Source organism: Phascolarctos cinereus, unplaced genomic scaffold (assembly GCF_003287225.1).
Source record: "Phascolarctos cinereus isolate Bilbo 61053 unplaced genomic scaffold, phaCin_HiC Scaffold_9;HRSCAF=440, whole genome shotgun sequence".
NCBI lineage: Eukaryota > Metazoa > Chordata > Mammalia > Diprotodontia > Phascolarctidae > Phascolarctos > Phascolarctos cinereus.
This window is the reverse complement of record NW_027556402.1, coordinates 155,366,109-155,393,471: the sequence shown is the minus strand read 5'-3', so window position 1 is coordinate 155,393,471 and position 27,363 is coordinate 155,366,109. Positions and strand designations below refer to the sequence as shown.

At 39.6% G+C, this 27,363-nt stretch overlaps 1 protein-coding gene and 1 long non-coding RNA gene across 7 annotated transcripts in view; one reads left to right on the top strand and one right to left on the bottom strand.

Annotated features, from left to right (window-relative positions):
* Nucleotides 1-27,363, top strand: part of LIMCH1 (LIM and calponin homology domains 1) — a 365,498-nt gene that overhangs the window by 301,045 nt on the left and 37,090 nt on the right. For all 6 annotated transcript variants that reach the window (XM_078148667.1, XM_020990988.2, XM_020990997.2 and 3 more), the window contains 5 exons: nucleotides 5,406-5,535; nucleotides 7,445-7,602; nucleotides 7,896-8,301; nucleotides 11,773-11,991; nucleotides 25,885-25,978. In XM_078148667.1, coding sequence (XP_078004793.1) covers nucleotides 5,406-5,535; nucleotides 7,445-7,602; nucleotides 7,896-8,301; nucleotides 11,773-11,991; nucleotides 25,885-25,978 — 1,007 coding nt within the window. The remainder of the gene's footprint in view (nucleotides 1-5,405; nucleotides 5,536-7,444; nucleotides 7,603-7,895; nucleotides 8,302-11,772; nucleotides 11,992-25,884; nucleotides 25,979-27,363) is intronic.
* LOC110211602 (uncharacterized) lies at nucleotides 1,489-19,668 on the bottom strand. Its single transcript, XR_002325445.2, has 3 exons — nucleotides 19,582-19,668; nucleotides 7,325-7,505; nucleotides 1,489-1,782 (listed from the first exon to the last, which is right to left on the bottom strand). It is a non-coding gene; the product is annotated as an uncharacterized LOC110211602 (long non-coding RNA).

The window sequence follows — 27,363 nt, the reverse complement described above, 5'->3', positions numbered from 1 at the left end:
ATAGGGTTACTTTAATAAAATAGTCTAAACTGCATGTTTCCATTACTTACCACTAATTAAAATGTAAGGGATGCAAGAACAAAATTGAATGGCTTTTTCCTCGTGCTGCTTTGGGGAAGAGAAGTACTTGAAGGTGGAAAGGAGACCATGTGTTCTCTTGCAACAGAAATGAATTAGGAAGTAACTTAAGCATGATACTAATGTACATGGCTAAAGCTTCAAACTTGACGTTCGCTCATCATCAGACTGGCAGTGCTATTGTTTGCGCTCTTTTTATGGCTTTGGAGTTTGTATGCCCAGTAAATTATTTGGTTACCCCTTCTTCTTCCCCCCAAAATATTAGAAGTCAGACATATTTCATTCTTGCGTAAAGTGAATCTTAGAATAACAATAATATAGTAAATCCTTTGGCCACAAGTTTAAGCTAAGAAAATAAGTCCTTAACCACTAATTATAGACTCAGAGCCCAGATCCTTACTATGTTGGGCAAAACATTTACATGTTAATGTTGAGCTCCTAGAACCAAAACTTTGGGGTTTTTTTTAGAGTTCGGTGGCTAAAAAAAGAAAGAAATAGGGGGATTGGGAGAGGTAAATTAGGACTCTCCTAGGAAATATGGTTGCTAGTTAACTAGTCCTTTTCAGAGGATAAAAATTCACATTACAACCAAATCTGAAAATAATTAATATCTGTTCTTCCTACTTCTATTTTTATATATTAGACTTCCCCATGATTTAGATCATTGTTGAATTTGCCATGGTAGAAACAGGAGAAAAGTTTCAGATTTCAATCTTTCTGTATGGTCAGTCTGCTAATTACTTGCTCAGGACACTGAAAGTTCTATTCCTCATCCCTTAATAATAAATACTGTGTTACCTTCCATCTCAAAAAATGGATTAACTCTGATTAAAAAACTCATGACCATTCAACTTCGGACTGAATCACCTAGATTTTAGGTGATAGGAATTCAATGATAAATTTTCTATATAGTGCTGACTTTTGACTCCTTTGAACCATATAATAACCAGATATTCCCAGACTTCTCTTCCACCCTGAGCTTTGATTACATGTGCACATAGTAGGAACTCAAAAAATGTTTGCTGAATGGAAATTCCATTAAATATGAGCAGAAAACACAGAAGAAACACTTTTTATAAGGTCATAAAAAAATTTAGTAAAATTAAGGCTCCAAATGGACACTTTATGTTCTTTTTTTTTTCCCTGGTAAAAGATGCCAGCTGGTTTAGAACTGCAGTTGGTGCCTTTTGAAGGAATGTAAGCCTTGTCTGGGCCAAGCACCAATTGCTTTTTAGTGTGCCATTCTTGGTTCATATTTCAGCATTTTGAAAATTCACATTAAGGAACAGAGCTACTGAATTCAGCTGGCCATAGTCAGTGAAATAGTTTATAAAATTTAGCTGTGGTTCATTATGTTCATTGTGTTCTGATATGAGCATTTGAACCTAAGTGAAATGAATTGTTAAGATACACGGTCAAAATAAGTCTTTATCCCTTTTTATCTGTCAGAAAGAAAAAAAAAGAAACTGATAGGAAGAGTTAACTGCTTGGATTCAGTTTTCAGAAACATTTTGATACCTTCAAGTCACAACTAGATTAGTGCATGTCTGTCATGCAGTTTTCCAGAAATACATTTAAAAGACTGAAACAAGAAAAAGGTAGTACTGAAGAGCTCTCAAATTAGAAAGGCTTCAGAATGTTGAGTTGAACTTTCAGAGAACAGTTCATCCACAGAAAAGGTTAGTTCATGAGTCAAAGAGGTGCCTGGAAAAAGAAAAAAAAATTATTTCCACATTACAAAAACTAGGCTGACCAAACAAAATAAGCAACAATTACTGAGTATGATTGGCTTCTTCCTCAGCTGACGTTATGTAGAAATGCTGTGCTGACTTTTCTTCCTGAGATACCATTTTAACTCCAATCTAATTTCAGAATCTGTCAAAAAAAATTTTTTTCTTGCTAATGATTTAAAATAGAATCAGTAAATAACACGATTTTAAAATCCAGCCCAGTAATCATACCCAGAAAGACTTTTAAGGACAGTCCATGGTAAGGATCAGAATGGCACAAGGAAATTGGAGATAACCAAATGGTCTTCTAACCACACAAAATGCTCATGTTTCACATAGACCATTTCTTCCTCTTATCCTTTTCCTCAATTTTACAATGGCTTCACCTCCACAATCTCACCCCCAGGACATTAGCGTTTAAATATCATCAGGATCTCCTGGTCTCTTCGTGTCCTACCCTGTGAACCAGGCACAGAGACGTTCCCAGAATCTCTTTTAAGGTTACCTAGGTTTTGCCCTAGAGAATCTTGGATTCCGATATAATACAGTACTAGCGGAAACTGTTGGGTTCTACAGAAAAGTTCATTTGTGATAACAACTTACGGTGACAGATTGAACTTTACCTGAGAGGAACAAAATCTATTTCAAGCACACCAGGGTGCTTCAGCCTGCTGGGCTCCACCATCTCCTCTTTCCAAAAATACACTTCTCCTTTCACTCTGCAGATTGAATCTAGGCTCTGAACTGGAGAAACTCTTCTGATTGGTGACTCAGCCCATTTTCTGCTTATGAGTACCAATTCCTTAACCTTTTTGGTTCCTTTTTTTTTTGGAGTTGGCCAGAAAAGGACCTCTCTTCTCATTACCCTGTTATTTCTTTGGCAGGGTTAGTATTTACCCCAGTTACTAAAAAGTCAACTAGGAAGCTGTTCTCCTTCCTAGGGTATGGGGGGGGGGAGAGTTGGGAAAGAACTCGTTCCTCTTTTATTTAACTCATTAGCTTTAGGGCTCAGTTAGCCTTAAGGGACCCATTTGTCTGTTTTCAGTGCAGCTGTCTGTGTTATTCTGAAATTCCTATTCTGAATGCCCAACTCAAATCTAAAATAATAATCAAAAAAAGACATAGTATTATTTCTGGAATCCTCTTTAGGTACTCTGGCTATCTAGTATTAAAATCTGGCTCATTCTGGAAGTCTGACTTTTGGAAAAGTAAAAAAATGGATCTTAGAAAAGTGGATTCCATTTTTCTTCTCCCAAGTCAGCCATCACATTGGTGAATTAGAGGGAAGGTCATATTTCAGAGAAGCAGACCTCTTCTGGGGCATTGGTAAAGATTTCAGAATACCTTAAAATGACCCCAAAGTTGAACTGATTGGATTGGAGGTGGCAGTAAACGCTCTGTTTAGAGGTAAGACCTGTGGGGATGGGATGGGATGGGAAGGAGGAAAGAAAATGGCATCCTGCCTTGCAGATCTTGAATAATATCTGTCAGGTTTAATGCAAGGTTACTAACTGAGAATTTGTAGCCTTCTCCCCTTACTAAGTCTTATAGCTGTCTTAGAAAACATCTACTAATGAGTCTTATAGCTGTCTTAGAAAACATCTACTAATGATTAAGAATAGATTAGAGATCAGTCACTCCATGGAAATTACAGCTCCTCTTTTTTAATATGCTGTTCATCCTACTGCTAAATCCAACCAGTGATAATGAGCGTTAAAATAGAAATGTCTACCATGTTTAGTGTAGTAGCAAAATGAGCTGCTTTTCTTTCCCTTTGGCAGGCAGGCCCTCTACCAGATCTGTTTGTTGTTCTCTGTTGTTAGATATAATTTTCTCTGACAGAGAAGACCCAATCAATAAGCATTTATTAAGCACCACTATGTTCCAGGTATGCGGCACTATAGCAAGAAGAGGGATGTAACCCCAGATACTGATGTAGGTTGAGTCACGGGAAATGAAGTTGAGCTTCCATCCATTGGATGCAAGGAGGAAATCTCTAGTTTCCTGCTCTTGAATCTTCTATCTTCATCTGATGTCTCTGCTGCTAATTGTCTGATTATAAATAGCTATCTTGGGGCGTATCACTAATGACATCTGTCCTCTGCTGTGAAATTACCTCAGATGAGAATGCATGCCTATTCTTTTTTAACTAGCACCTGAGGTTAACTCTTGGGAATGCTGGTCTGCTCCTGGTAGTTAAGTTCAGCTTCATGCTTGTTGTTTGCAAAAAGGATCCTTGCTTTTCCTGGGAATATGCCTCTACTACCCTTGAAAAGTTGGAAGGTCTTCCTTCATCTTTGGCTGCTGTTCTCATGCTGTTGCTTCTTTGTTCAGTGTAAACAGCTGTGCTTTTGCACAAGAATTGAACATCTTGGGCAAAATATGGAGCATGTCCATAGCTTGTCAGGATTTTTTTTTAATAGTTATTGCATCCTTATTTTCTTCAAAGAGTAAGTTCAGAGGCATCTTTAGCAAAAAATAAAATAAAATAAAATCCTTGGGGGATTTCAAAAATAGCGGATATTATTTTACAGTTTTTGTTCTTTTCCTCCATTTAAAAAAATACTTCAAATAGCCCAGAAACACTGGTATTAATTCAGAAAGGATTGAAGCAGGGTCTTTACACCATGGAACATAACGTAATGATTTTCATTGCACGCAACCTCAGGACAGACTTTGTACAGCTTTTTCCAGAGGTGTAACCTCAAATCCTTCTCCATTCTCTTCTTTTTATTTTTAATACCTTGTAAGAGCAAGGAAATACGAGGCTTCAAACAACAGTATTTCCTGATTTTTTTTTTTAGAAAGAGTTTTCTTTGGCTTTTGCACTTGTGAAGACTTAGTAAAGATGAATCAAACTCATCTTTAAAGACAGAGGCAATCAGGATTTGGCTTTAGCCAGAAGGAATAATAGAGGCTGGTAGTGCTGGTGTGCTTATTTAGAATACTGTAGGGCAGACGTGTCAGACGGGGCCCATAGCTCTCCAATGTGCAGCTAGAACCAGATTCAATCAATAGTCAAGAAACATATACTAGGCTCCTTTTCTGTACTAGGCTTTGTCCTAAGCTCTGGAGATAGAAAAAGGCAAAAGACAGTCCCTGCCCTCAAGATAGGTAGTTTAAATGCTAATTAATATTCATACTACCTACATCCCAGGATTGTTGGGAAGAAAACATTATCAGAAAACAGTGTGATGTAAAATGCAAATTAAGACTGAAACAATAAAACTAGGAAATAGGAAACCTCTGAAGGTCCCTGAACTGAAATTTTAAATTAATATGTAGTTTCTAGCTGATTTTAATGTGTTGGTGCATAATTCCAAAAGAAGCCTCTAAAGACGTGGTTTTCTAAGCCACTATCCAGCCCACAGGGACTCTTTAGTGAAGTTTAATGCCCATCCACATTTCTTAGGGAGTTTGACACCCCGGCTCTAGGGTACACCATTGCTATTTGGTAGTTCCTGCTGCTTCTGAAGAGAAAGATCTTTCCTTTTGCCTTAAAGCATCCCCCCTCTGGTGGAATCCTACAGAAACTGGAGAAAAGTACCTTGACTGCTTGCTGCTGATCATTGCATTTTTTAATGGTTTTGCTTTTAGGAGCATGAGTATGCTTGACATGCGGTGTGAAGAAGAAGCCGCCGCCGTGCAGCCCCATAGCAAGGCTCGGCAGGAGCAGCTGCAGCTTATTAACAGCCAGCTGAAGGAAGAGGACCACAAATGGCAAGATGTAAGGACAGCGTGAGGCTGCTCTGAAATCCCACTGCAGCCCTCCCCAGGCTGGGCACCATGGCCTGGCAGTTAGTGGAAAAGGAGACTGGCTAGGGAGAGTGGGCCTGGGAAGCCGAGTTTGATATGTGAACTGGGGCCAAGCTCCAGTTCTGCTGCTTTGTAAAATGGGCAACACCAAATCACCGGATGTGATTACATGATATCCAAGGCCTTCCTCAGTATTTTCTATGTGCTTAGGCACTGCTGCTGAGTTCTAGAAATACAAAAAAAAAAAAAAGGCGATCTCTTCCTTCCCCCCAAAAATCCAGTTCCGTAAGAGTTTACATAGTTATTAATATTCATACTATCTACATTGTAGGGTTGTTGTGAAGAAAACTTCTAGTCCACTTTCAAGTGTTATATAAAATGCAAAATAAGAGTGAAATTATAAAGCTAGGAAAAAGGAAGTCATTGAGGATATTTAAACAGAAATGTGACATGATGTAGATGACGTTTAAAAAACATGATTAGTCTAGCATTAGAGGCAGCAAGATGTGGCAGTGTAAAGATTGCTGGGCTTGGAATTAAGAAGGCCTAGATTCATTTCTCAACTGTGTGACCCTGGGCAAGTCACTTCACTAACTCTATAAGCCTTAACAACCTTGAAGACTTCTCTTCTAGGTAGGTCATTGATGGGTTATAACCTTCTTGGCAAAAATAATTCCCACACTAGGAGTTCCCTTATGTTGACAAATTCACAAATCACATGCACATTCGTGTAATCTAGCATAAGTGACCAGGATATATTGGAAGAGGCAATCATAAAAGCTATGAGTTATTGGAAATTGGGAGAGTACAGTGTTCTTGATTACCGTAGTTCATTGTGAAGCACATGTAAAACAAAGCAGCTGGTAGAACCGGTATCACCTGTTCTCTTATTGAATCCTATACCTAATCATTAGAAAATTAGAACTACGAATCAATTCAGAACTCTGAACATGAATCAAAATTCATTTGAACACATTTCTTCCTTAAATATATTCTCCCTTTTACTATCCTAAGTTATTGCCAGGGAAGAAAATATTCCTTGCTTCATGAAAGCTTTGGATTCCGTACTAATGGGAGTCAATGACACAAGTCGTTTGGGGACTAAGTGGCGGTTGGAGGCTATCATTTTAATGCACGAAGCTGTGTTAACTTGGAATTAATTGCGAGGGTCTCTTGATGGTAATACTGTGATTACCACAGATAGTTTGCTCTATAGAAGATGTAAATTGTGTAGAAAAGATTTTGAAAGCATAAACCCATAGTGATGGAGTTTCCTGGGAAGTCTGTTGCAGATGAACAGTCCCATTGTGCAACTGATTTCAGAGCTCTTTCTGAAGAAATAAAGACCAATGGCATATAAGTGTCTTTCCTGAGCATGAGACACATTCTAACAAGACAAAATTAACCACTTCTGAACAGTCTAGAGAAAAAAATGAAAGGAAAAAAGGAAACTGGAATGCTCCCTCTCCTCAATCTCCTGATTTCCTTCAAGCCTCTGCACAAATCCTGCTTACCCTTTTCCTAGTTCCCGCCACTCCCTTTCTACTCTCTTGCCTTCCCTCTGAGATTATCTTCCATTTACCTTATATATCTCATATATACATATGTGTTTGCATGAGGTCTCTCCCATTAGGATGTGAGCTCCTTGAGGGCAGGGCTGTATTTTTGCCTTTTTTTTTCTGACCCCAGTGCTTTGCACAGTTCCTGGTATACAGTATGCACTCAATAAATGCTTGTTGATTTGACTGTCCAAAACACACCTCACAAACGAGTTGGGATGGTGACTGAAGTGAAAAGCTCTTGAGGAGAGGAGTGGAATGTATTTGGTAATGTGAATTTCTGAAGGATAGCATCTTTTTGTTGTTTTTCCTCCTTTCTAGGACTTGGCTCGTTGGAAAAGCCGTAGAAGAAGTGCATCTCAGGACCTGATCAAGAAAGAAGCTGAGAGGAAAAAAATGGAAAAATTATTGGCTGGAGGCGATGGAACAAGTGAACGAAGGAAAAGTATTAAAACCTACAGAGAGATTGTTCAGGAAAAGTGAGTTCTTTTTTTTTTATGTGTAATATATTTTTAAAAATTCTTTCATTATAATCGTAACTGTGTGGTCACCTAATATTCTATTCTCAGCATCCATATGAAACCAAAAATAAATCTAAAAGAAAAGTCACAAAAGTTTTATCCTAAACACTATAATCCTTATTCTGCACATATGCTGAATTAGCCAAAAAGTATAGGTCTTGTATTGTTCCTTTATCATCTGCCTCGATGGCCATCTTTGCAAAGCATTTCAATGGCATCTCTATTGTTGCTTTCTCCCCACCTCCATTTAGGGAACGGAGAGAGAGAGAGCTACACGAGGCTTATAAGAATGCCCGCTCCCGAGAGGAGGCAGAGGGGATCCTCCAGCAGTACATCGAAAGGTTTACTATTAGCGAGGCTGTCCTGGAGCGCTTGGAGATGCCAAAAATTCTGGAAAGAAGCCATTCAACAGAGCCAAACTCATCTTCCCTGAATGACCCAAATCCCATGAAATACTTGCGGCAACAGTCACTGCCTCCTCCCAAATTCACTGCCACTGTTGAAACTACCATTGCTCACCCCAGTGAACTGGACCCCAGTGTTTCAGCAGGCAGTACATCTCCAAGCAAAACTGTTGTTCCAAAAGCAGTGCCTATGCTGACACCTAAGCCTTACCACCAGCCGAAAAACACACAGCAGGTTTTGAAAACCTTTAAGGTAGGAGTGGCTTTCTTGAGGTTGGAATGAGACAGTAGGCTCCCAAAAGGCAGATTAGAAAAAAGCAGTCTTAACTCAAGAAAATGCAATTAGTCCTTTTTCAAGCAGAGCTAAAATAGACAGCTTCAAAGTGTGTGTCCCTCCAAAGATGTGGGTTTAGTAATAATCAGGAAGGTCTTACTCCTCTAAACCACAATAACAAAGATTTAATCTTCATGCAGTCCAATTCGAGACCAACTCCTATATGTTCTGAGATAGTAGAATGTCACTAATGATTCTCAGCCCTGGTTTTGCAGCTCCCCAGTGTGGCTGTGGTTATCTGCCTAGGAGAGGAAGGAGGAAGTGTATTAGGTTCTGGACTAAGAATTCAAGACACCTTTGTCACTTAGTAGGTATGCAGTAAAAGGCAAATCGCTTAAATTTTTAACCCCCATTTCCTCATCTGTAAAATGGGAAATGATTATTAATAGCTGTGATGCATCCCTCACAGGGTTGGTATATAGATTAATAATAATAATAGCTACTATTTATTTACCACACTTTAAGATTTACAAAGCTCTTTACCCATGTAATCTCATTTAATCATCACAACAACCCTGGGAGTTGCGTGCTGTCATTATTCCCAGTTTTATAGGTGAGGAAAACTTGTAATGTAAGTATAGATGAGGAAGTTAAGTGACTTGCTGAAGGTCACAAAGCTATTAAAAGTACCCAAGGCAGGATTTGAACTCACTTCTTCCTAACTCCATTTCCAGCTTACTCACTGCATCACCTAGCTACTTTTGCAGGACACAGTAGATGTTAAGCAGGAGGCAATTTTTAAAGTACTATATTAATGTAAATTATTATTTGAAAGGGCATGGCAAAACTCTCCAAAAATATAATTTAAGAAATAAATCTGTCCTGTAAAGAGTAAAAACATCCTTTAAGAGGGAAGTGCCGTGAAATCAAATAATCATCATATGAAGGGTATTGCGACTTCAAAAAAGTAATATTAACAAATAGAAAGGGTACATTGCTACCCCAGGTGGTCAGAGATGACTTTGGTGCCTGGCTATCCCTTCTCTCTGAAAGGTGGGATGACCATATAAGCTATAAGCCTTATTGATTATGGAGGTTATACCTAGAAAATTTAAACTGGATCCAGAACCAAGGGACTTGTGAAACTCAAATATCTTGCCCATATCCTCAAACTCTGCTCTTTATTCTTAGAGAGAAAGGGTTGGGATCATATCACAAGAGAGCATTCATCCTTTGTCTTCAGTTCTTTTCATGGCAAAGAAAAATCGGCTTCTATTATCACTCCAAGCCACATGGGGTTATAATAGCTTCACAGAAAAAGACAGAGCTGGAATTCACTGCTAGGAGATTCAAACTATGAGCACAAGGACATTGTTTACTTAAATTAATTGGTTAGCACAAAGTAGTTTATCTTCCTCATTTAATTTCAAAGTATACAAGCCTAAACTTTCTGACCTTTGCTGAAGAGAGAGAGAGAGAGAGAGAGAGAGAGAGAGAGAGAGAGAGAGATGCTGTTGGCTTCATTACAGAAACAGCTTCCTTTTGTTTTCAAGTAATTTGTTTGTTTTTGTTTTTTTTTTATTTTGAGGCAGTCAGGGTTACATTTTTAAAGTCATGGTTTTATAGCTTCTGTTGAAAGGACAAATGAAAATTTCCCCAATCTAATTGACTTGGTGAGGTTGAGAATTTCTGTCACTTCACTCCCAGGAAGTATGAAATAAATTGGGGAAGTAGCTCCTCAACAGTTTCTGTGGACGCATGCAGCTTGAGCTGACCAAGAGGCCTGTTTTACATCGAGCTCTATGAGTTAAGATTCAGACATAGCTCAGCAATAGCTGGATTACCTGCTTACACTAACAAGCAGGCTATTCATGAAAATGATACTGTATTGAGATGACACAGAGCAGGAGAAGGAAATGAGTTTGTTTAATTCTGCATCTGAGTGGATAACCTGTATGTCTGCTTTTCCCTCCTTAATGTAAATAGTATAATGTTTTATTTTAAACAGGAATATTAGAACAAATGACTTGCACCTCAGTGTTGTGGTATCCTTCCCCATGTCCCCTTATTCCTCCACTTCTGATCCCAGGATTCTCTCAGCCTGGTCCATTGGAATGACCAGAAATAACATTTGATGGGATCACCGGCCCCTTTCTGTGTTTCAGCATTGGCTCTCATAATCAAAACCCATCGAGGCAAACTGACATGTAGTAATGGGAGTATGGGAGCCTGGGATTTGATTTGAGAAACAGCTGAAAGTTTTTGATTGTATAGGGTTCACTCTTATCAATTCTCACGCGCTTCATTTAATGAATTATCCTAGCACAGAAGCCAGGGATTGTTGAAATGCGTGGAAGAGACTAAGCTGAGACAGAGGAAGAAAAGTAGCCTGCTCTTGTGCAAGAATTTGTTGTATTCTTTTGCGTTGTACATCCAGAGCTGCTCTATATGAGAAGACTGAGCAATAGTGACAGGTTTTACTCCTAGGTACCTGCTTTCCTTTGAGCATTAGATGTGATCCTTTATGAAGGAGTATTTTCTGCTCCCTCTAATCCAGGACTTTTTAACCTGGGGCCCTAACCTTGGTTTTGTTTTGCTTTCAAAGCTTTTTGGTAATCATAATTGTAATATGTTTCCTTTGTATTTTGGAGTCCACTGTATTTTATTTAAAATCTAATATGTTTTGCTTTATGCATTTTAAAGCATTATTCTAAGAATGGGTCCATAGTTTTTACCAGACAGCCAAAGGGGATGATGGTATGATGCAAAAGAAATTAAGAATACCCACTTTAGTTCTAAGAGCTTTGATAGGAATGTGATAGAGAGGACAGCCAGGGTGGTGGAGGGCCTTAAGATCATGCCATCTTAGACCCAGTTAAGAATAAACAAGGGAGGAGCAGCTAGGTGGCAAAGTGGATAGAGCACCAGCCCTGGATTTGGGAGGACCTGAGTTCTAATCTACCCTCAAACATATAACACTCACTAGCTGTGTGACTCTGGGCAAGTAACTCAACCCCAACTGCCTCACCAAACACCCCCCCCAAAAAAAAAAAAAGAATGAATAAGGGAATAAATAGTTTTGTTCTACTTGGTCCTAATGGTCAGAATTCGAAACAGTTGGAAGTTCCAGTGGTTGGATCTTACAAAAAGGTCATTTTAGTCTTGATATTTGGAAAAATTCCTAGACTAGAACAATCTTTCTGTGGAATCTACTGCCTTAATAAAGAGTGCTTTTCTCTTCCCTGGAAGCCCTCAAGCAAAGACTAGGTGACTATCAGCTGTGTTGTAGTGAGGATTCCCTGTTTGGGTATGAATTGGACTAGATGAGTTCTGAGGTCCCTTCAAATTCTTACAGTTCTGTGGGCTTGTCATCATTCCAGTGTTTTACGTTTGCATTATTCTTTGGTTATTAGGTCATACTGTGGTTTTTGTCTGTTTTCTTATTTACAGGTAGATGAAAAAGTCAGCGTGAATGGAGAAACTTTTAATGGTGTAGAAGAAGAGAAAGAAAGAGAGTGTACAACAGCAACATTTTCCCCCTCGTTAACTAGATCTCAGAGATTTGAAGGTGTGGCCAGAGTGGATGGCTCCCCGGTAGAGCTGAAGCAGAACATCGGTAGCGTTGAGATCAGTGTAAAGAAGGCAAACTCATTGAACAGAGAATTAACAGTAAGAAAAAGCTAAGATGTGTTATTATACTTAAGTTCTTTCTGTTTTTAAATCAGGCCACTAAAAGGAGAGAAATTGAATTCTGTAGAAATTGCTTTCATTTTTTTATGATTTGGGTTAAAAGACCATATGATGTAGTTTACGGATGACTTATGAAGGGTGTATTTAGATGGTCTTCTTGCTTGGACCTAATTGCGTGGCTTCACTTCTACTTGCCATTTGTATTTCTGGAGTCCCAAAAGTTGTGAAAAAAGAGGTATGAACTAAAAAAAGGTTGGGGTTTTTTTTATTCCTGTTGTTTTGCATTTATATGCCCCTGAGGAAGTTACAATAATTTGATAATGAATACATGCCAGTTGTCAAATGGTATGTCAGTCTTCTAGATGTGTAGGCAAAAAAGGAAAAGAAAGAAAAACATTTTTCCCACTTGGAAAAAAATAGTTGGAAGATGAAGGGGGCCAATGAAAAACCTTTGACATGAACAGAGTTGATTTAAGATTGACCCACTGGTCTAACTTCAAAGAGATGTAACTAAATTAGAGTATTTTAGTGTTCTGTTGCTATATGAATTTTCTCTGTGCAAAACATCTAATATGTGGTAAATTCAAGCCTCATGTGAACCTCTAAAATTATTCAGAGCAGGAGAATAATACCTTCATAAATCAGAGAAGCTTATATTCCTGATAACAAAACTTTGAAAGACAAAGGACTAAAATCTGGAACTCATTAAAAATAGCAAGAGAAAAATTCCAGTGATGAGGGTGAGAGTTTGCTTCTTTGGAGTGGGAAAAGTTACAAATATAAAGGAGGGCTCTTAACATCGACAGAATCGCCCACCTGCTAGAGAGGAATTTTCTTTGTTTTACTGAACAAAACATTTTATAGCTGTGGACCCTGCGGATGTAATACAGCCTTGAAAGGGTAAATTAGACCTTTTTCCAGCTCATTTATCCTGACCAGCAGTGGAGATTTTGCAATCTGAGCTTACTGTCTTTAGATTTTTAGAATGAGGCTGTTAGAAGTGTGGTAGTGAGAGTTTTTTCCTTTTTTCTTTTTTTTTTCCCCAGCAAGTGACTGCTTTGTTTTTTAAAATTAGCATATTGGAAGTATGAATTCTGACTCCTAAATTACTAGTAGGAAAGCTAGATCCCTATTTGTGCAAGAGAAGATGCGAATTTTCCCGATCGTTTGTGAATCTGACATCTAAAGAGTAGATCCATCGTTTTTATACCTTCCCTGGGGTAGTTAGGGAGGCTGAAAGTCTGCCCTGCCACTTCCAAGTCCTGCGGAGACACAGTATCAGACTCGAATAGCCTAAAATAATTTCCTCACCATGGCAACGCATCTCCTTGTCTCCAGCAACCCAGCTTTATCATTGAGGCAGATGCCGATCCTTCCTGTGTGGAAGTTGGTTTTATCGGCTGCTTCAGGCAGACAGATCTTCACCTGAAGGGTTTTATAAATCATCTTTATCGCTGGGCATACTACCGGAAGCACTATCTTTATTAACAACAACCTGTGCTTGCTGAACTCACAGCCCAGAAGATTCAGCAGTTTTCACAAACCAGTTGCACTCATTCTCATTATTTCTTTCCATCGTGTCATGAATTCTGCCCTTCTTGCTCCCGTTGTTTCTGATGAATGAACCTTACTCTATTTGCACCATTGATGTATTTTTATATTCTGTGGCAAATTGTTTCTCCATACATCCTGGCGTACATACAGTATTTCTGCCTTGCCATACTGGGAAGAGCCTCAAACCTATGCATTATTCTGATCTCTTAACACTAGTGATAGAATGGTTGCTTCTGACTTATATCATGCAAAGCTAACTTCATCATGGGAATAGCTCCTCAGGTTTTTTGTTTGCTTTTATTTTATTTTATTTTATTTTTGGCTAGGCAGTGGGGTTAAGTGACTTGCCCAGGGTCACACAGCTAGATTTGTTTGCTTTTAAATGAAGCTCCTTATTGCCCTCTGACCATTTTGGTGTTTGACTTTGTGAAAAACCACAGCAGCGTCCCCACCATCCATTCTTATCATAGCCAGGCAGAATGCTCTGTTCCTGCCTGTGATCTGGCTTGTGATGTGTATCTCTTGTAATCATAATATATTTATTCCTGACAGAGCAGGAGTGAGAAGGCTCTAGATTAAAGGCTAAACTATTGGTTCGGATTGCTTAGTGTTTTAAGTTTGACATTGATAATGGTTTCCCATCTTCTTTTATCCCAGGTTAAAATGTATGGGGTGAGCATAGGTGTGCTAGTGTAGACCTGTGACCTGCTGCTATGGTAGGCTGAGGCCGGTAGGATTGCTTGAGTTCTGAGGTTCTGAGCTATAGCAGGGCTAAAGCCTGGGGCAGCTAGGTGGCTCAGTGGATAGAGCACCAGGCCAGGAAGACCTGAGGTTAAATCTGACCTCAGACACTCACTAGCCACATGACCCTAGGCAAGTCATTTACCCTTGTTTGTCTCGGTTTCCTCATCTGTAAAAAGAACTGGAGAAGGAAATGGCAAACAGCTCCAGTATCTTTGCCAAGAAGACCCCAAATGGGGTTGTGCAGAGTCAGACATGACTGAAACAACTGAACAGCTTTGGCTAAAGCCAGTTGGGCATCTGCTCTGTTCACCAGTATGGTGAATCCCTGGAAGCAAGGGGCCACCAGACTTCCTCAGCAGAGAGGGGAGGAAACCAGGCCAAGTGAGAAAAAGAACAAGGTAAAGGCTCCATGCAGCTCAGCAGTGGAGTCGGTTCCATGATTGTCTGATGCTCTTGCATCTGGGTGAGATAGGGAGGTGACCCATTCAGTCCATCTGTGTGTCTGTCTATCTAAAATGTATGGGATGAGGCATTTAGTTCCTACAATGGGAGGAATTTATTGGCTTTTAAAAATTAATATTAAAAAACAATGTCAAAAAATCTTCATATCCTAAGTAGCAAATTGCTGCTTGGTAGTAAGTTGTTTTTCTTTTTGTTTTTGTTTTTTTCCCTATTTAAAAAAAGAGAGAGAGAGAGAGAGCACAAGACAGTTCAGAACTATTGTTTTTTTCTGTAATCAGAGTTATATCCCTACTCCCATCCCAAACATGGAAGATTCTCTGCCCCAAAAACTTATGTCGTTGAGTCATGTCCAACTCCTTGTGACCCCGGGGAGTATGCTATCCATGGGGTTTTCTGGGCAGCATACTGGAGGGGATTGCCATTTTGTTCGTCAGTGGATTAAGCTAAATAGAAGTTAAATAACTTGTCTAGAGTTACATAGTAAGTATCTGAATCCAGATTTGAACTCGGATCTTCCTGATTCTGGGACTAGAACTCTGTCCACTGAGCCATCTCACTGCAACCCAAAACCTTTTTAAGGTTGTATCTTAATTGTTTTGGCATAATGGGATTTTGGTATTTGGGGTAAGGTATTCTTTTCAGCAACAAAAATAACATATATCTCCTCCCAACCTGTTACCGTCCTCCAACCCCAGTATGTTTTTACTAGATAACCCAATAGGGAAAAACAGAATGAAACACAAAAGGGATAAAGCTGGTTTGTGGTTTTCTCAACCAGTATAAAGTATGGTCGTAGTTATGCCCCAGGCTCCAAGTATAGATGTAAAACTCTAAGAAGACCAAGGATTCTGCTCTATAATGAATCAAGAAATAAATAACCTGGAGTTGTCCCTTGCCTAGGTGGACCCTCAAGGAACCTGGGAAATTCTGGAACAAACCCAGATATGGCACAGAGCCTTAAATACTGTGAGATATCACTTGCTAAACTGTCCAGCCCTGTCCTCACAACTGTAGGCTCTTGAGTTAAGCATCCCATTAATAGTGTATGACTTACCTCATTAGCTTTACCTAACTACATTTAGTTGGCACTCAGAAATCCAACTGGAACATAGAATTAGAATAGAAGTTAGGTGTTATACCACAATGAAGTTTGGTTTTTCACTAAAATGTTTTAAAACTCAAGTTTTACTACTGACATACTAAGTGCTCTACTGGGAAAATTCTTAGCTCTAGCAAAAACATTTTTATTAAGGAGGTCTTTCCATAGTGAGCTGACTTCTAATTTTCTCTCATTCCCTGTTGTTCCAAGGAAAACATTTTCTTGGCTGTATTTTGTTCTTGCAGCAATTACATTTCTATTGCAAAGACAAAATTATTTTGTTCAGAAGACCAACAAAAAAGCTTATGTGGCAGAATAAGGTGACTGACTAACAATGGGAGACCCAGCTTCAGTGCCTCGGGGGGAATGAAATTAGTCCCAGGCTTATTTCTATTTTTGACCCATTTGTCCAGTTCTGTATGATTCTCAAAAGAATAGTGTTCTCCTCTTCAAATAGGGTCTTTCATCCTAAAATGCTTTTCCAAAGCATCTTACAGAGGAGTCACCTCACCCACCACCAAATTGTCACAATTCCTCAGGAGTGAACAACATCTGTATAAATGGCCTCCTTCATCAGTGGGCAGTCAAGATTGTGAAGTCACAAAGTGGGGAGTAACCTCAGCCAGATCACAAATTTTTCCAGTTGGAAGCAACTTTGGAGCATATGTAGTCCAAATATCATCCAGAATATGATTCAGTCCCCTCTTTTTCTTCTAAATTCCCTTCTTCTTTGATCTGTGAACCTCCAACTCCGTGATAAGTGATCAGAGCCTCTGTTTGAACACATTTAGTGAATGGGGAACTCTCATGCATTGATTGTACCACTCTGAGACAACTCTCATTGCAGAAAGACGTGACTTATATTGAGTGAAATTTGCCTGCAAGTTACTTCCACCCACTGGTCCTAATAGATGTTTGTGAAAATCCAGTAAGGAACAAAAAAGAGCTGGAATAGTACCCTAATGTTTTATGGCACTGAGTTTCCTGTGCTACTTTCATAAATTGTAAAATCCCCATGGATAGTACAGTCCCCAGGGTCACAAAGAGTCAGACATGACTCAACACCATAAGTTTTTGGGGCAGAGAATCTTCCGTTTTTGGGGCAGAGAATCTTCCATGTTTGGGATGAGATTAGGGATATAACTCCCCTTACAGAAAAAAACAATAGTTCTGAATTGTCTTGTTCTTTTTTTTTCTTTTTACTACCAAGTAGCAATTTGCTGCTTAGAATATGAAGATTTTTTGACATTTTTTCATATTAATTTTTAAAAGCCAATAAATTCCTCTCATTATAGGAACTAAATGCCTCCTGGTATCTTGAATTAACTTAATTTTCTCATGCCCTCCTTCTCTTTTTCTATTCAGTTTTTTTTTCCCCTTTGGGAAGAAGAGGAATAGTGATTCTCCTTATCAGAAATAGGCCTCAAATCCAAAGTAAATTGATAAGCATGATTTAAAATTAACATAGCTTGATCAACTAATGCTAGACAACGGCATATAATGATCCTCTCTGTTCAAATCCATTCACTTCAATGATGATTGAAAGCAAGACAGCGGGGTAAGCAAAGATGAGATCAAATTGACGAATATCTCAGAGAGTGGTCAAGTATTTACTAGGAAAATATACTCAAAATAAAGGTGTCAAAACATGAGAGTGGCCTGAACCAGATGAAAACGTAATTGGGAAATTTTAACTAAATAAATAAAAATATAATAAAACATAAATAATATTACATTTTAAAACTAAATCCATCTGCAGCCCTCAGGGGAGCCTTAGATCTGGATTGGTGACCCCTTTTCTATTTGAGTTTGACACCATTAATCTAAATACTCCATCAGCAAGCATTTATAGTTCTGTCATGTGTCCACTACTGTTCTTGATGCTGTGGGAGATGGGGAAAAAATAGAATATGTTATGAAACAAGTTGTATGAAGAAATAGATATCCAAAGACTTCAGGGACTAATAATTATAATAAGAGCCAGCATTTGTGTAGTGCTCTAGAGTGGGGAAAAATTATCATTAATATGATATGACGTGACATGGCATGATAAAATATAACATAATTTAAGTTTTGCAAAGCACTTTACAAGTATTATCTCATTTTATCTTCACAACAACCCTGCTACTATTATCCCCATTCTACTATAGAGAAACTGAGGCAGACAAATGTTAAGTGATTTCCCCAAGGTCATACAGCCAGTACATGTCTGAGGCTGGATTTGAACTCAGATCCTCCTGACTCCGGGCCCAGTGCTCTATCCAGTGCATCTCCTATTATGCTCTAAGAATTCAAAGGTAGGTAAGATCACTGAGGCCAAGGAGGAATCAGAGAAGCCTGTGCAGAGAATTGGTCTTGACCAGTTGACCAACTTGACTGTAAAGGAAATAAAGGATGTGCATTGTCAGGAGGAAAGATGGAAAGAAATCCACGTTGGGGGAATATCGTAAACAAAGGCATGGAAATTGGAATGAAAATTGAAAGTATGAAAGAGGACTAAAAGAAGGGAACTGAAAGAGATTGAATATGGTGGAGTAGTAAGGATCATAGAGGTAGGGCCCTTGTGGGCCGGCAGCCTCATTCTGCAAAGGAAGAAACAGGCCCCAAAAAGGCGAGTGAGTGGCCCGAGGTCACAGAGCTAGTAAGTATCCGAGGAAGGATTTGAACCCAGGTCCTCTGACTCTAGGACCAGTGCTCGGGAGAAGAGGTGTGGGTGGGTAGGGGCTAATTGATAGAAGGGACTTGAAGGGAAAATTAAGGCAATCCCTTTGATATCTCATTGTAGGAGGGCATTCTACACCATCGAGGGGTACAGTTTCCTCATCTCAGAGGTGCCTTGAGACCTTCAGTGTCAACTGCAACCCATATCTATATTTGGCAACTATTTGTTAAACATTTACTGGGTTCAAAGTACTCTGTTAAGCACCAGGAGCAGATACAGATAAGATCCTTATGATATGATCCTTAGCCTTATTTGGGGGCTGGGAGGGTGGGGGTGGAATGTGGCCCTAATTATGAAAACAAGCAGAACAAATTAAGAGCTTAAGAGAGGTGAAAGTTTTATTTTGGGGGGTGGGGGGAGATGTTCGGATGTGATTTCACTGAAGGACAACTCCAGAAATGGAATGGAAACTTTTTTCACCAAAGCAGACTGGTAATGCCTCTGTAACTTATAGTTTTCTAGAGTTTCCTGGGGCACTGAGAGGTTGTGATTTCTTCCTGGCTGTCATAGCCCAAATACGTCAGAGACAGGTCTTGAACCAGATCTTTCTATCCACAACACCATGCTACCTCTCTAACTTAGGTTTTTATAGAACTTTGAGGTTTATAAAACATTTCCCTCACGTCCCTGGAGGTAGGAAGTGCAAGTATGATTTCCCCCATTTTACAGATGAGGAACCTGAAACTCTGAGCAGTGACTTCCCTGTGAACGCAGGGCTAGTAATGTCTGAGGCAGGATTCAAATCCAGGGCTTCTGACTCCAAACCCAGCCCTCTAATCTATTATGAGTTTTGTGCCAATGAAAGTAGAATTTGAGCTGTAGATCCCGAAGGATGAATAAGATGCCAGTAGGCAACAACATGTTTGTGGAGGGGAGAAAATATTCTCAAGGGGTGAGGGACAGAATGATGGACTGAAAACCCATGATATGCCAGCATCCCCAAATTCATTTCATAGGATTGTGAGGTTAGAAAGAGTTTTGAGATTACCTGGTCTAACTGACATCCTCCTTTGGTGAATGAAGAAACAGAGAAGGGCATTGGTTTGCCGAAGGTCACACAGCAAATGAATAGTAGTCATTAGACCAGTGTCCAGACATCCTGACTCCCCGCTCATTGCTCTTTCTGCTACACAAACCCGGTATGCAGATTTCTTAATAGATCTTTGAAACTGTACCGTTTGTGAGTAAATGTTTGCTTGGCACAGGGATAAAAGGACAATTAGGGTAAAGACAAAAGCAGCAATCGGCATATGCCAACATGCCAATTATAAAAGACTGTCATTTGATCTAAATAGACTTAGCTCATAGAAATGATTTGGTGCTGACTGTTAGAATCTTCAGCTAGAAAGGACATTAATAAGCCTCTGTAGTCCTGCCTTTTGTTTCATACTTAGTAGCTCAGCTTTCTGAGGTAGGTTTTTAAATCTTATTTTTATTGATATCTTTTGGTCTTACAGTATCTCCATTTCTAGATAGAGCTTTTCCCATCCATCAAGCCCAGCCTTGTAAGAGATTATTAACAAGAGAAAAATAGGAGGGGAGAGAAAAAGCAGTTCAAACCAACACATTAATTGTGTCTGACAATCTATGCACTATTTCACATCCGTAGCCTCTTACCCTGCAAAAAAGAGAGTGATAGGTGTATTCTCCGCTCTTAAAATGAAGATGGTTTATTTTTATTGACCTTTTTTTTAAGGACAAGGTCAATCCTGCAAACTCATTCATACTCATTCTCATTGGCCAGCTATAACTATGATAGTTTGACCTTGTTCTATGTTCAGGGGTGGGGGTGGGGCAGAAAAAGGCAACAGGTGATATTCCAAAGGAATTACCACAACCACAAGCATAGTGAGATGGCAGGGTTCCATGAAGAAGCACCAACACCCACACTGGCTTTATAGTCGGAGACCCTGGGTTCAGATTCTGCCTCTGACATTTACTACGTCAGTTTCCTCATCTGTAAAAAAGAAGGGCATTGGACTATATGACCTTTGAGATTTCTTTCAACTGTACATCTGTGATCTTACTGACCAAGTACTATAAAACCTTACATTTCTATAGTTTTAAGGTTTGAAGAGCACTTTCCCCACAACAAACCTGTCAGGTTGGCATTACCAAGTATTATTGTCCCTGTTTTCCAGATGTGGAAATGGAGGCATAGCACGTTTGTGACTTCCTCAAGGTCACAAAGCCAGTATCAGTGGTATTCAGATTAAATGCTCTTGAGATTTCACATCCAGTGTTTCTTACACTATCTACCATGCTGCCTCACACATGAAGAATCAGCATAACTTATAGTAATGACTGTCTATACTAGGCCTGGTCCTACCTTACGGGTTTTTGTGAAAGGTTCCTTCTAAGAATTGGGAAGAAGGAAGAGAAGATATAAATCTGTTATGCTTTTCCCTCCCAGAAACTTGAGGAAGATGGTATATGTAACATTTAGTATTAAAAAATATAGTAATAAAAATTAATAAAGATTAGGCTATTGAGGATTATACCTCTATGTCATACAAATAGAGTGGCTTATGTGTACTTTTTCCAGAAAGACTACAGTTCTGTTCAACACTCTACCCCCTCTCCCTCCTCATACATACATACATATGTACACATTTTTTTTAAAGAAATTTACAGGATTTAAATATTTTTCATCATAGATGATTGCTCTTGCAGGCACTCTGAAGATTTCCTTTTGGCTTCTTCTCTGCATTTCCCATTGTTCATTATTTTTCACTCCCTGGCTTCCTCTTGCTACCTCAACTCCCCAAACTCCTACCCACTGACCTCCCCAGCAGTCCCTCCTTCTGTTACTGTTGACCAGCTCCCTTCTGCCAGCCAGTCCCAAATAATCTCTTCCCACTCCCTGCTGGCCAGCTCCTTCCCACCAGCTTCATTGCTCTTCTCCCTCATTCTTTTAATTTCACATTTAGTAAATGTCAAACAGTTGTTTGGTACCTAAAATGCTCTGTTCCCACCCCCTCAACAAAATTAATAAGGCTAAGACTAGAGGTAAGATTTTTTTTCACCCTGATGAAGCTATAGAAATTCTGCTTCATAATTCAATACCTTGGTAATGTTTCCTACTAGCTGTCCTGGAAATGTGCAGTCAGATGTCTATTGAAACATTTTTCATTGTATTAAAGGCTTTTGAGAAGGAGCTGGGGCCTATTGCAAATTCCTTTTCAAAAACAGATTTCAGCAAATGCCTCTTGGAAAACATGTTTATGTTCCTTCCAGATATAGTTACAGGGCTATTGGGTTTAGCCAGCTCTGTTTATACAAAACTTCTGGCTTTGTGTCTAATTACAGCTAGACACACAAGTTTAAGGAGCAATATTGGCTGTAAAGGGGTCCTAGCCAGACACTATTGACATTTAGCCCATGGAGGACCTGTCATTTCTGGGTCCTCTTGACTAGTGCAGTTAAAATGTTGAGGTACATGGTGCTGAAGAGAGAAGCAGTTTCGGGTCATTAGTTGTGGTTGTTTAGTCGTTTTTCAGCAGTTTGACTCTTCTGTGACCCCATTTGGAGCTTTCTTGGCAAAGATACTGGAGTGGTTTTCCACTCCATTTTACAGATGAGGAAACTGAGACAAACAGGGTTAAGTGACTTGCCCAAGGTCATACAGCTAGTGAGGGTCTGAGGCTGGATTTGAACTCAGATTTTCCTGACTCCAGTTCTGGCGCTCCACTATTTTAGGCCACCTACCTGCCAAAAAGCTAGACTATAGACTTAAATAAAGTCTGAAAATCATGAATTATATAAATAATGATGTATACTACTTGGGCCATGGCAACTCTCCAAACCCTGCATATTTAGGAAAACCACTGTGACCTCAGGCTGACCCTTTTCCATATACAGTGTGGGCAATTTTGTGCCAGGAGTGAAAAGGACATGCAGGTGAAATAGCTAAAAGGAATGGAGAGCAGAGAGAAGTGAAGTCAAGCATTTTCTAAGTGTTTAATAATAGGAGGTGTTAGTGCAGCAAGATGCTGCAGGGGTTAGATCTGGAGTCAGGAAGACTCATCTTTGCTAATTCAAATCTGGCCTCAGACACTTACTATCTGTGTGACCCTGGGCAAGTCATTTAATCCTGTTTGCCTCAGTTTCCTTATCTGTAAAATGAGCTAGGAAGGAAATGGCAAACCACTCCAGGATCTTTGCCATGAAGATCCAAAATGGGATCATAAAGGATCAGACACAATTAAAATGACTGAATAACAACTACTAGAAACAAGAAGAAAGTCCCTGCCCTTAAGGAGCTTACACTTTAAGAGGGGATGACAATAGATCAAAGGAAGCTGAAAAGCAGGGGGCAGAAGGCAGGGATGAGAGGTATTAGGGCATGGTGGAGAAAGGAAGTCAGGAGTGGAGCCCAGGTAGCCTGGTGGCCCTTCCTGAAAATGGCTTCCAGGAGGAAATAACCAGAGGAGGGTCCCACATGGGTGGAGGTTGCTTCCAGGTGAGAAGGATGGTGGAGAAGGCAACTTCCAAGGTGAGAAGGATGGTGGAGAAGGTAGCTTCCAGGGCAAGAATGATGGTGGAGAAGGCATCTTCCAGGGTGAGAAAGATGGTGGAGAAGGCAACTTCCATAGTGGTGAAGGCAACTTCCAGGGTGAGAAGGATGGTGGAGAAAGGAGCTTCCAGGGCAAGAATGATGGTGGAGAAGGCAGCTTCCAAGGTGAGAAGGGTGGTGGAGAAGCAGCTTCCAGGGCAAGATGGATGGTGGAGAAGGCAGCTTCCAGGGCGAGATGGATGGTGGAGAAGGTAGCTTCCAGGTGAGAAGGATGGTGGAGAAAGCAACTTCCATGGTGGTGAAGGCAGCTTCCAGGGTGAGAAGGATGGTGGAGAAAGGAGCTTCCAGGTGAGAAGGATGGTGGAGAAGCAGCTTCCAGGTGAGAAGGATGGTGGAGAAAGCAGCTTCCAGGGTGAGATGGCTGCTGGGAAATGGTAGAGAAAGGAAGTCTGGAGATCTACTAGTAGGACACAAATGAAGGAAGTCCCAAAAAGTTGGGACTCTAGATTTCAGGTTTCTTCTCAAATGATTCATCCTTTTGGATGCTTGGAACTAGTTTAGGAGTACAATAGCATATACTGCCACAGTATAAAATGTTAAGGTGTTTTAAAAGGGGTATATAGTTAATATAAGAATTTGATGTGATATATTTATAAAAAAATTAAAAAATTGCACATCAGATAAGAATACTTGAATAATTTTTTTCCTTTGCAATTATGTTTATGGTAGGTTTGTGGGTGTAGTGCATCTTTAAAAGGTTTAGAAATGAACTCTTTTGACATGTTGGTGAGGTTTGCTGGTTCATTTTGAGCATCTTTTGTGCTTAATCGTGGTGACCAGAAACATTCTCAGGAATGTAATTCAGCCATCTGGCACGGCATATTGACACTTCCAGCATCAAATACCTTTTATAATTTAGTCCATTTGTGTAGAAATTGCTAAAAAGTAGCGTGCTGCCAATATTATCCACATTAATGTTACAGGACAATGCAACTGTCATTGTTACCATTATAACATGCATCAGGCCTTCTGAATTCTCAGAATTCAACTTATTCCTCAGTTTATTTTGATGTTCTAGTAACCATGTCAAATTATTCTTATTATAATAACTAAAAAGAAAGTCTGTGTTAGAAATATTCATTATAATACCAGAAACTTTGACCCATTCTCTTCATTAAACCTCCAAAAGTCACATTCCCGCAAACCATTTGTTTAAAAACAAATGAGGAAACACTAACAATTCATAGGAGATAAAGTGCCATGTACGGTTTTATCTACTGTTTTCAAAAGTATGTATTATCATTAATCATTATGGTCTTTCAGTATAGACATAGGATTGCCATTTGTTATGTAGGCTTCTTTTAAATTTAGATTTAGATAGTTCGTACCCAAGAGTTGAGGGCTTTGATTTAAAAAATAGTTTTTAAGTTTAAAATTTTCCATTAGAAATGTAACTTTAAAGACCAATTGTAATTTTTTTTAACCATTTGGACGGAGATTTTGGATGAAAAATGCATAATTGTCAAAGGTGTGTAAATTTAAATTTTTTTTTTTGGCCTAGGCAGTGGGGTGAAGTGACTTGGCCAAGGTCACACAGCTAGGAAGTGTCAAGTGTCTGAGTTGAACTCAGATCCTCCTGACTCCAGGGCCAGTGCTCTATCCACTGCAACACCTCTTTTTAAAAAAGCCCTCAGAATTAGTTTGTTTTCAGAATATGTAAAAAGAATAACCACCACTAGCCATGTAATAGTAGGAATTCTTCCCTATTGAAAAATATGGTAACAATAACACATGTTAATCTTAGTTATCCTAGGATAGGTCATCATATATTTAATTTATTCAATAGGTATGTATTGAGAATCAGCTATACACAAAGTACTGTGCCTAGTTCATTGGAGGATAAAATGATGTACGAGATGTATTCCCTGCCCTCAAATAGCTCACAGTCTTGTTTATCAGACGCCTACTCAAATAACAATACAGTGCAGTGATAGATACCATCTAAGGGCCACAAGTTAAAGTATAGAGGAAAGAAAGAATCACATGGGAAGGCATTATGATCAGAGAAGGCGTCATAGAAGAGATGATCCTGGAGCTGGGCCTTGAGAAATGGGTAGGATTTTGGTAGGCAAAGATTAGAGAGGACTTCTAGGCAAAGAGAATGATGTGAGCACAGGCACGGAAGCATAGAAGCCCAGTGGGTATTGGAGGGAGGGAGTTTAGGGGTTTATGTAGAGGAGTAATGAGAGGTACAGTTGGAAAGGTAGGAGGTAGCCAGAGGAAGGGCCTTGAATGAACGCCTGGCTAAGGAATTTGCACATTACTTGATGAGATGGTGTGGTAACATGATTAAAAGAAATTATAATGTTTTATAAATATTCACATGGTAACAGCATGCAGGCCTGGAGAGAGAATAAAGTCAGGGAGACCAGTTAGGAAACTGCTCTAGTAGTCCAGTAGTTGATAATGTTGTCTTGTCCTTTGTTCTGGAAGAGGACCGTGACATCAGGAAGGTGATGCCATGACTTACAAGTGAATTGTATTGAAGTGCGCCAGAGCTGTGCAGAGTCTCCAGCCTTACTCTCTCTTCCAGCGCCATCTGGGTCCAGTGGCGAGATATAGATCAGCACAACTGGAAATGGTCCTAGATCAGGCAGAGAGATATACATTTAATGAATGTTAGACTTAAGGCAGAGAGAGTCTACTTTTTAAAAGGGGGGGGGCAAATATTAATGCTTCAGCTCTGTCTTTTAATGAAAATGCTCCTCCTTACAGGCTTCCACCATTGAGGAAGCTGAACTGCCACCTCAAAAGGATGAAACTGATTTTGGACAAGAAGAAAGTAGGAACACAGAGCGTGACTCACCAGGTTTGTTCCATGGAAATGTAGTTTTGGGGTCATTCACAAGGGGCTTTGAAATCATAGTTTTTTTCTATGAAAGGCTTGTCAGGCAGACCACAGGCTCTCAAGGGACCTACAGAGCTTAGGCAGAGGTCCAACATTAGGAAGCTATCTGAGAGCCATCCGAGTTAATCACAGCAGCTCATGGGGAAGGGTACCATCCCTATCCTTTACCTCCCATTATGGTTTGCCTGGGGTTCAACTCTGAGGGATGCCTGACTTCTTAGGAGAGGAGTAGGCTCCTGAAATTCTTACGTTCATTAACTATTCACACATATGAGGGCTTCCCAAGGAACATGGGTAATTACAGTAATGTTACCTTTTGCTGCAAACCAGAATCAAGAGAGAGGGTGGAAGAGTTGTGAGGGGGAAAAAAACAAACAAACCAGGTTTGCAGTGAACCAGTAAGGGTCAGATATGGAATAGGTTTATTCCCACTCATAAAAGGGAATGAAAGCAGGGGAGAATCACATCATGTGTTGTAGAATGATTAAAAGAGAATCCAGTAACTTATCACCACTAGTATAATCAGTTGGGATGCTAATATTCAGGCTCCATTAAAACATGTATGTTTTGGAGAAAGTAACTAATTAGCCATTTTACATTTCATGACCACTGAGTCCAGTTCTATCAGAAGCTAAGCTTGATATTTCAAGGGCCCCTCTCTCTAATCACATTCACTGACCTTTCAAAGCATTAAGAGTCCCCTCTCTCCCTTCCTTACTTTTTTCTTTCCTTCCCCGTTTCCTTTTTTCATTCCTTCCCTTCCTCCTTCCCTGGGGGAAGAGTCCAGACTATCCATTTTGTATAAGCAGCTTCTGGTTGATGAAAATCTCTCTACCTATGTGGGTCAGCCCATGCTCTGCAACTTTGTGGTCTTAGTTACTTGGGAGCATCGAAGGGTTAAAATGACATGCCCGAGGTCACACAGCCAGTGTATATCAGAAGCGAGACTTGAAATTTTGTCTTAGTGATGCCCAAGTCATCATTCTATCCGCTGTACCATGTTATCTCATATTTCCTCTCCAGTGGATCTGCAAACATGGATAGAATGAGCCCTTAATGTCCTTTCCCAATGATAGGATTATACTGACATCTAGAGGTCTTATTAGAAAATTTCTTTATCTTGAAATAGTTTCCCAATTTACCACCGTAGATATGCCTCAAATCTGTATCCTGAACTACCAGTCATGACCTAATTCATTTTCCCCATGGGAGCAATGTTGTATTTAGAGGCTTAATTCCTGACCAAGGACTCCACACCAAACAGATCTTTGGCCAGAAATATTTTACAAAGAGAAAAACCGTAAATCTCTATGACCATTTAAGTAGTAAAATTATGTTGCAAGTCC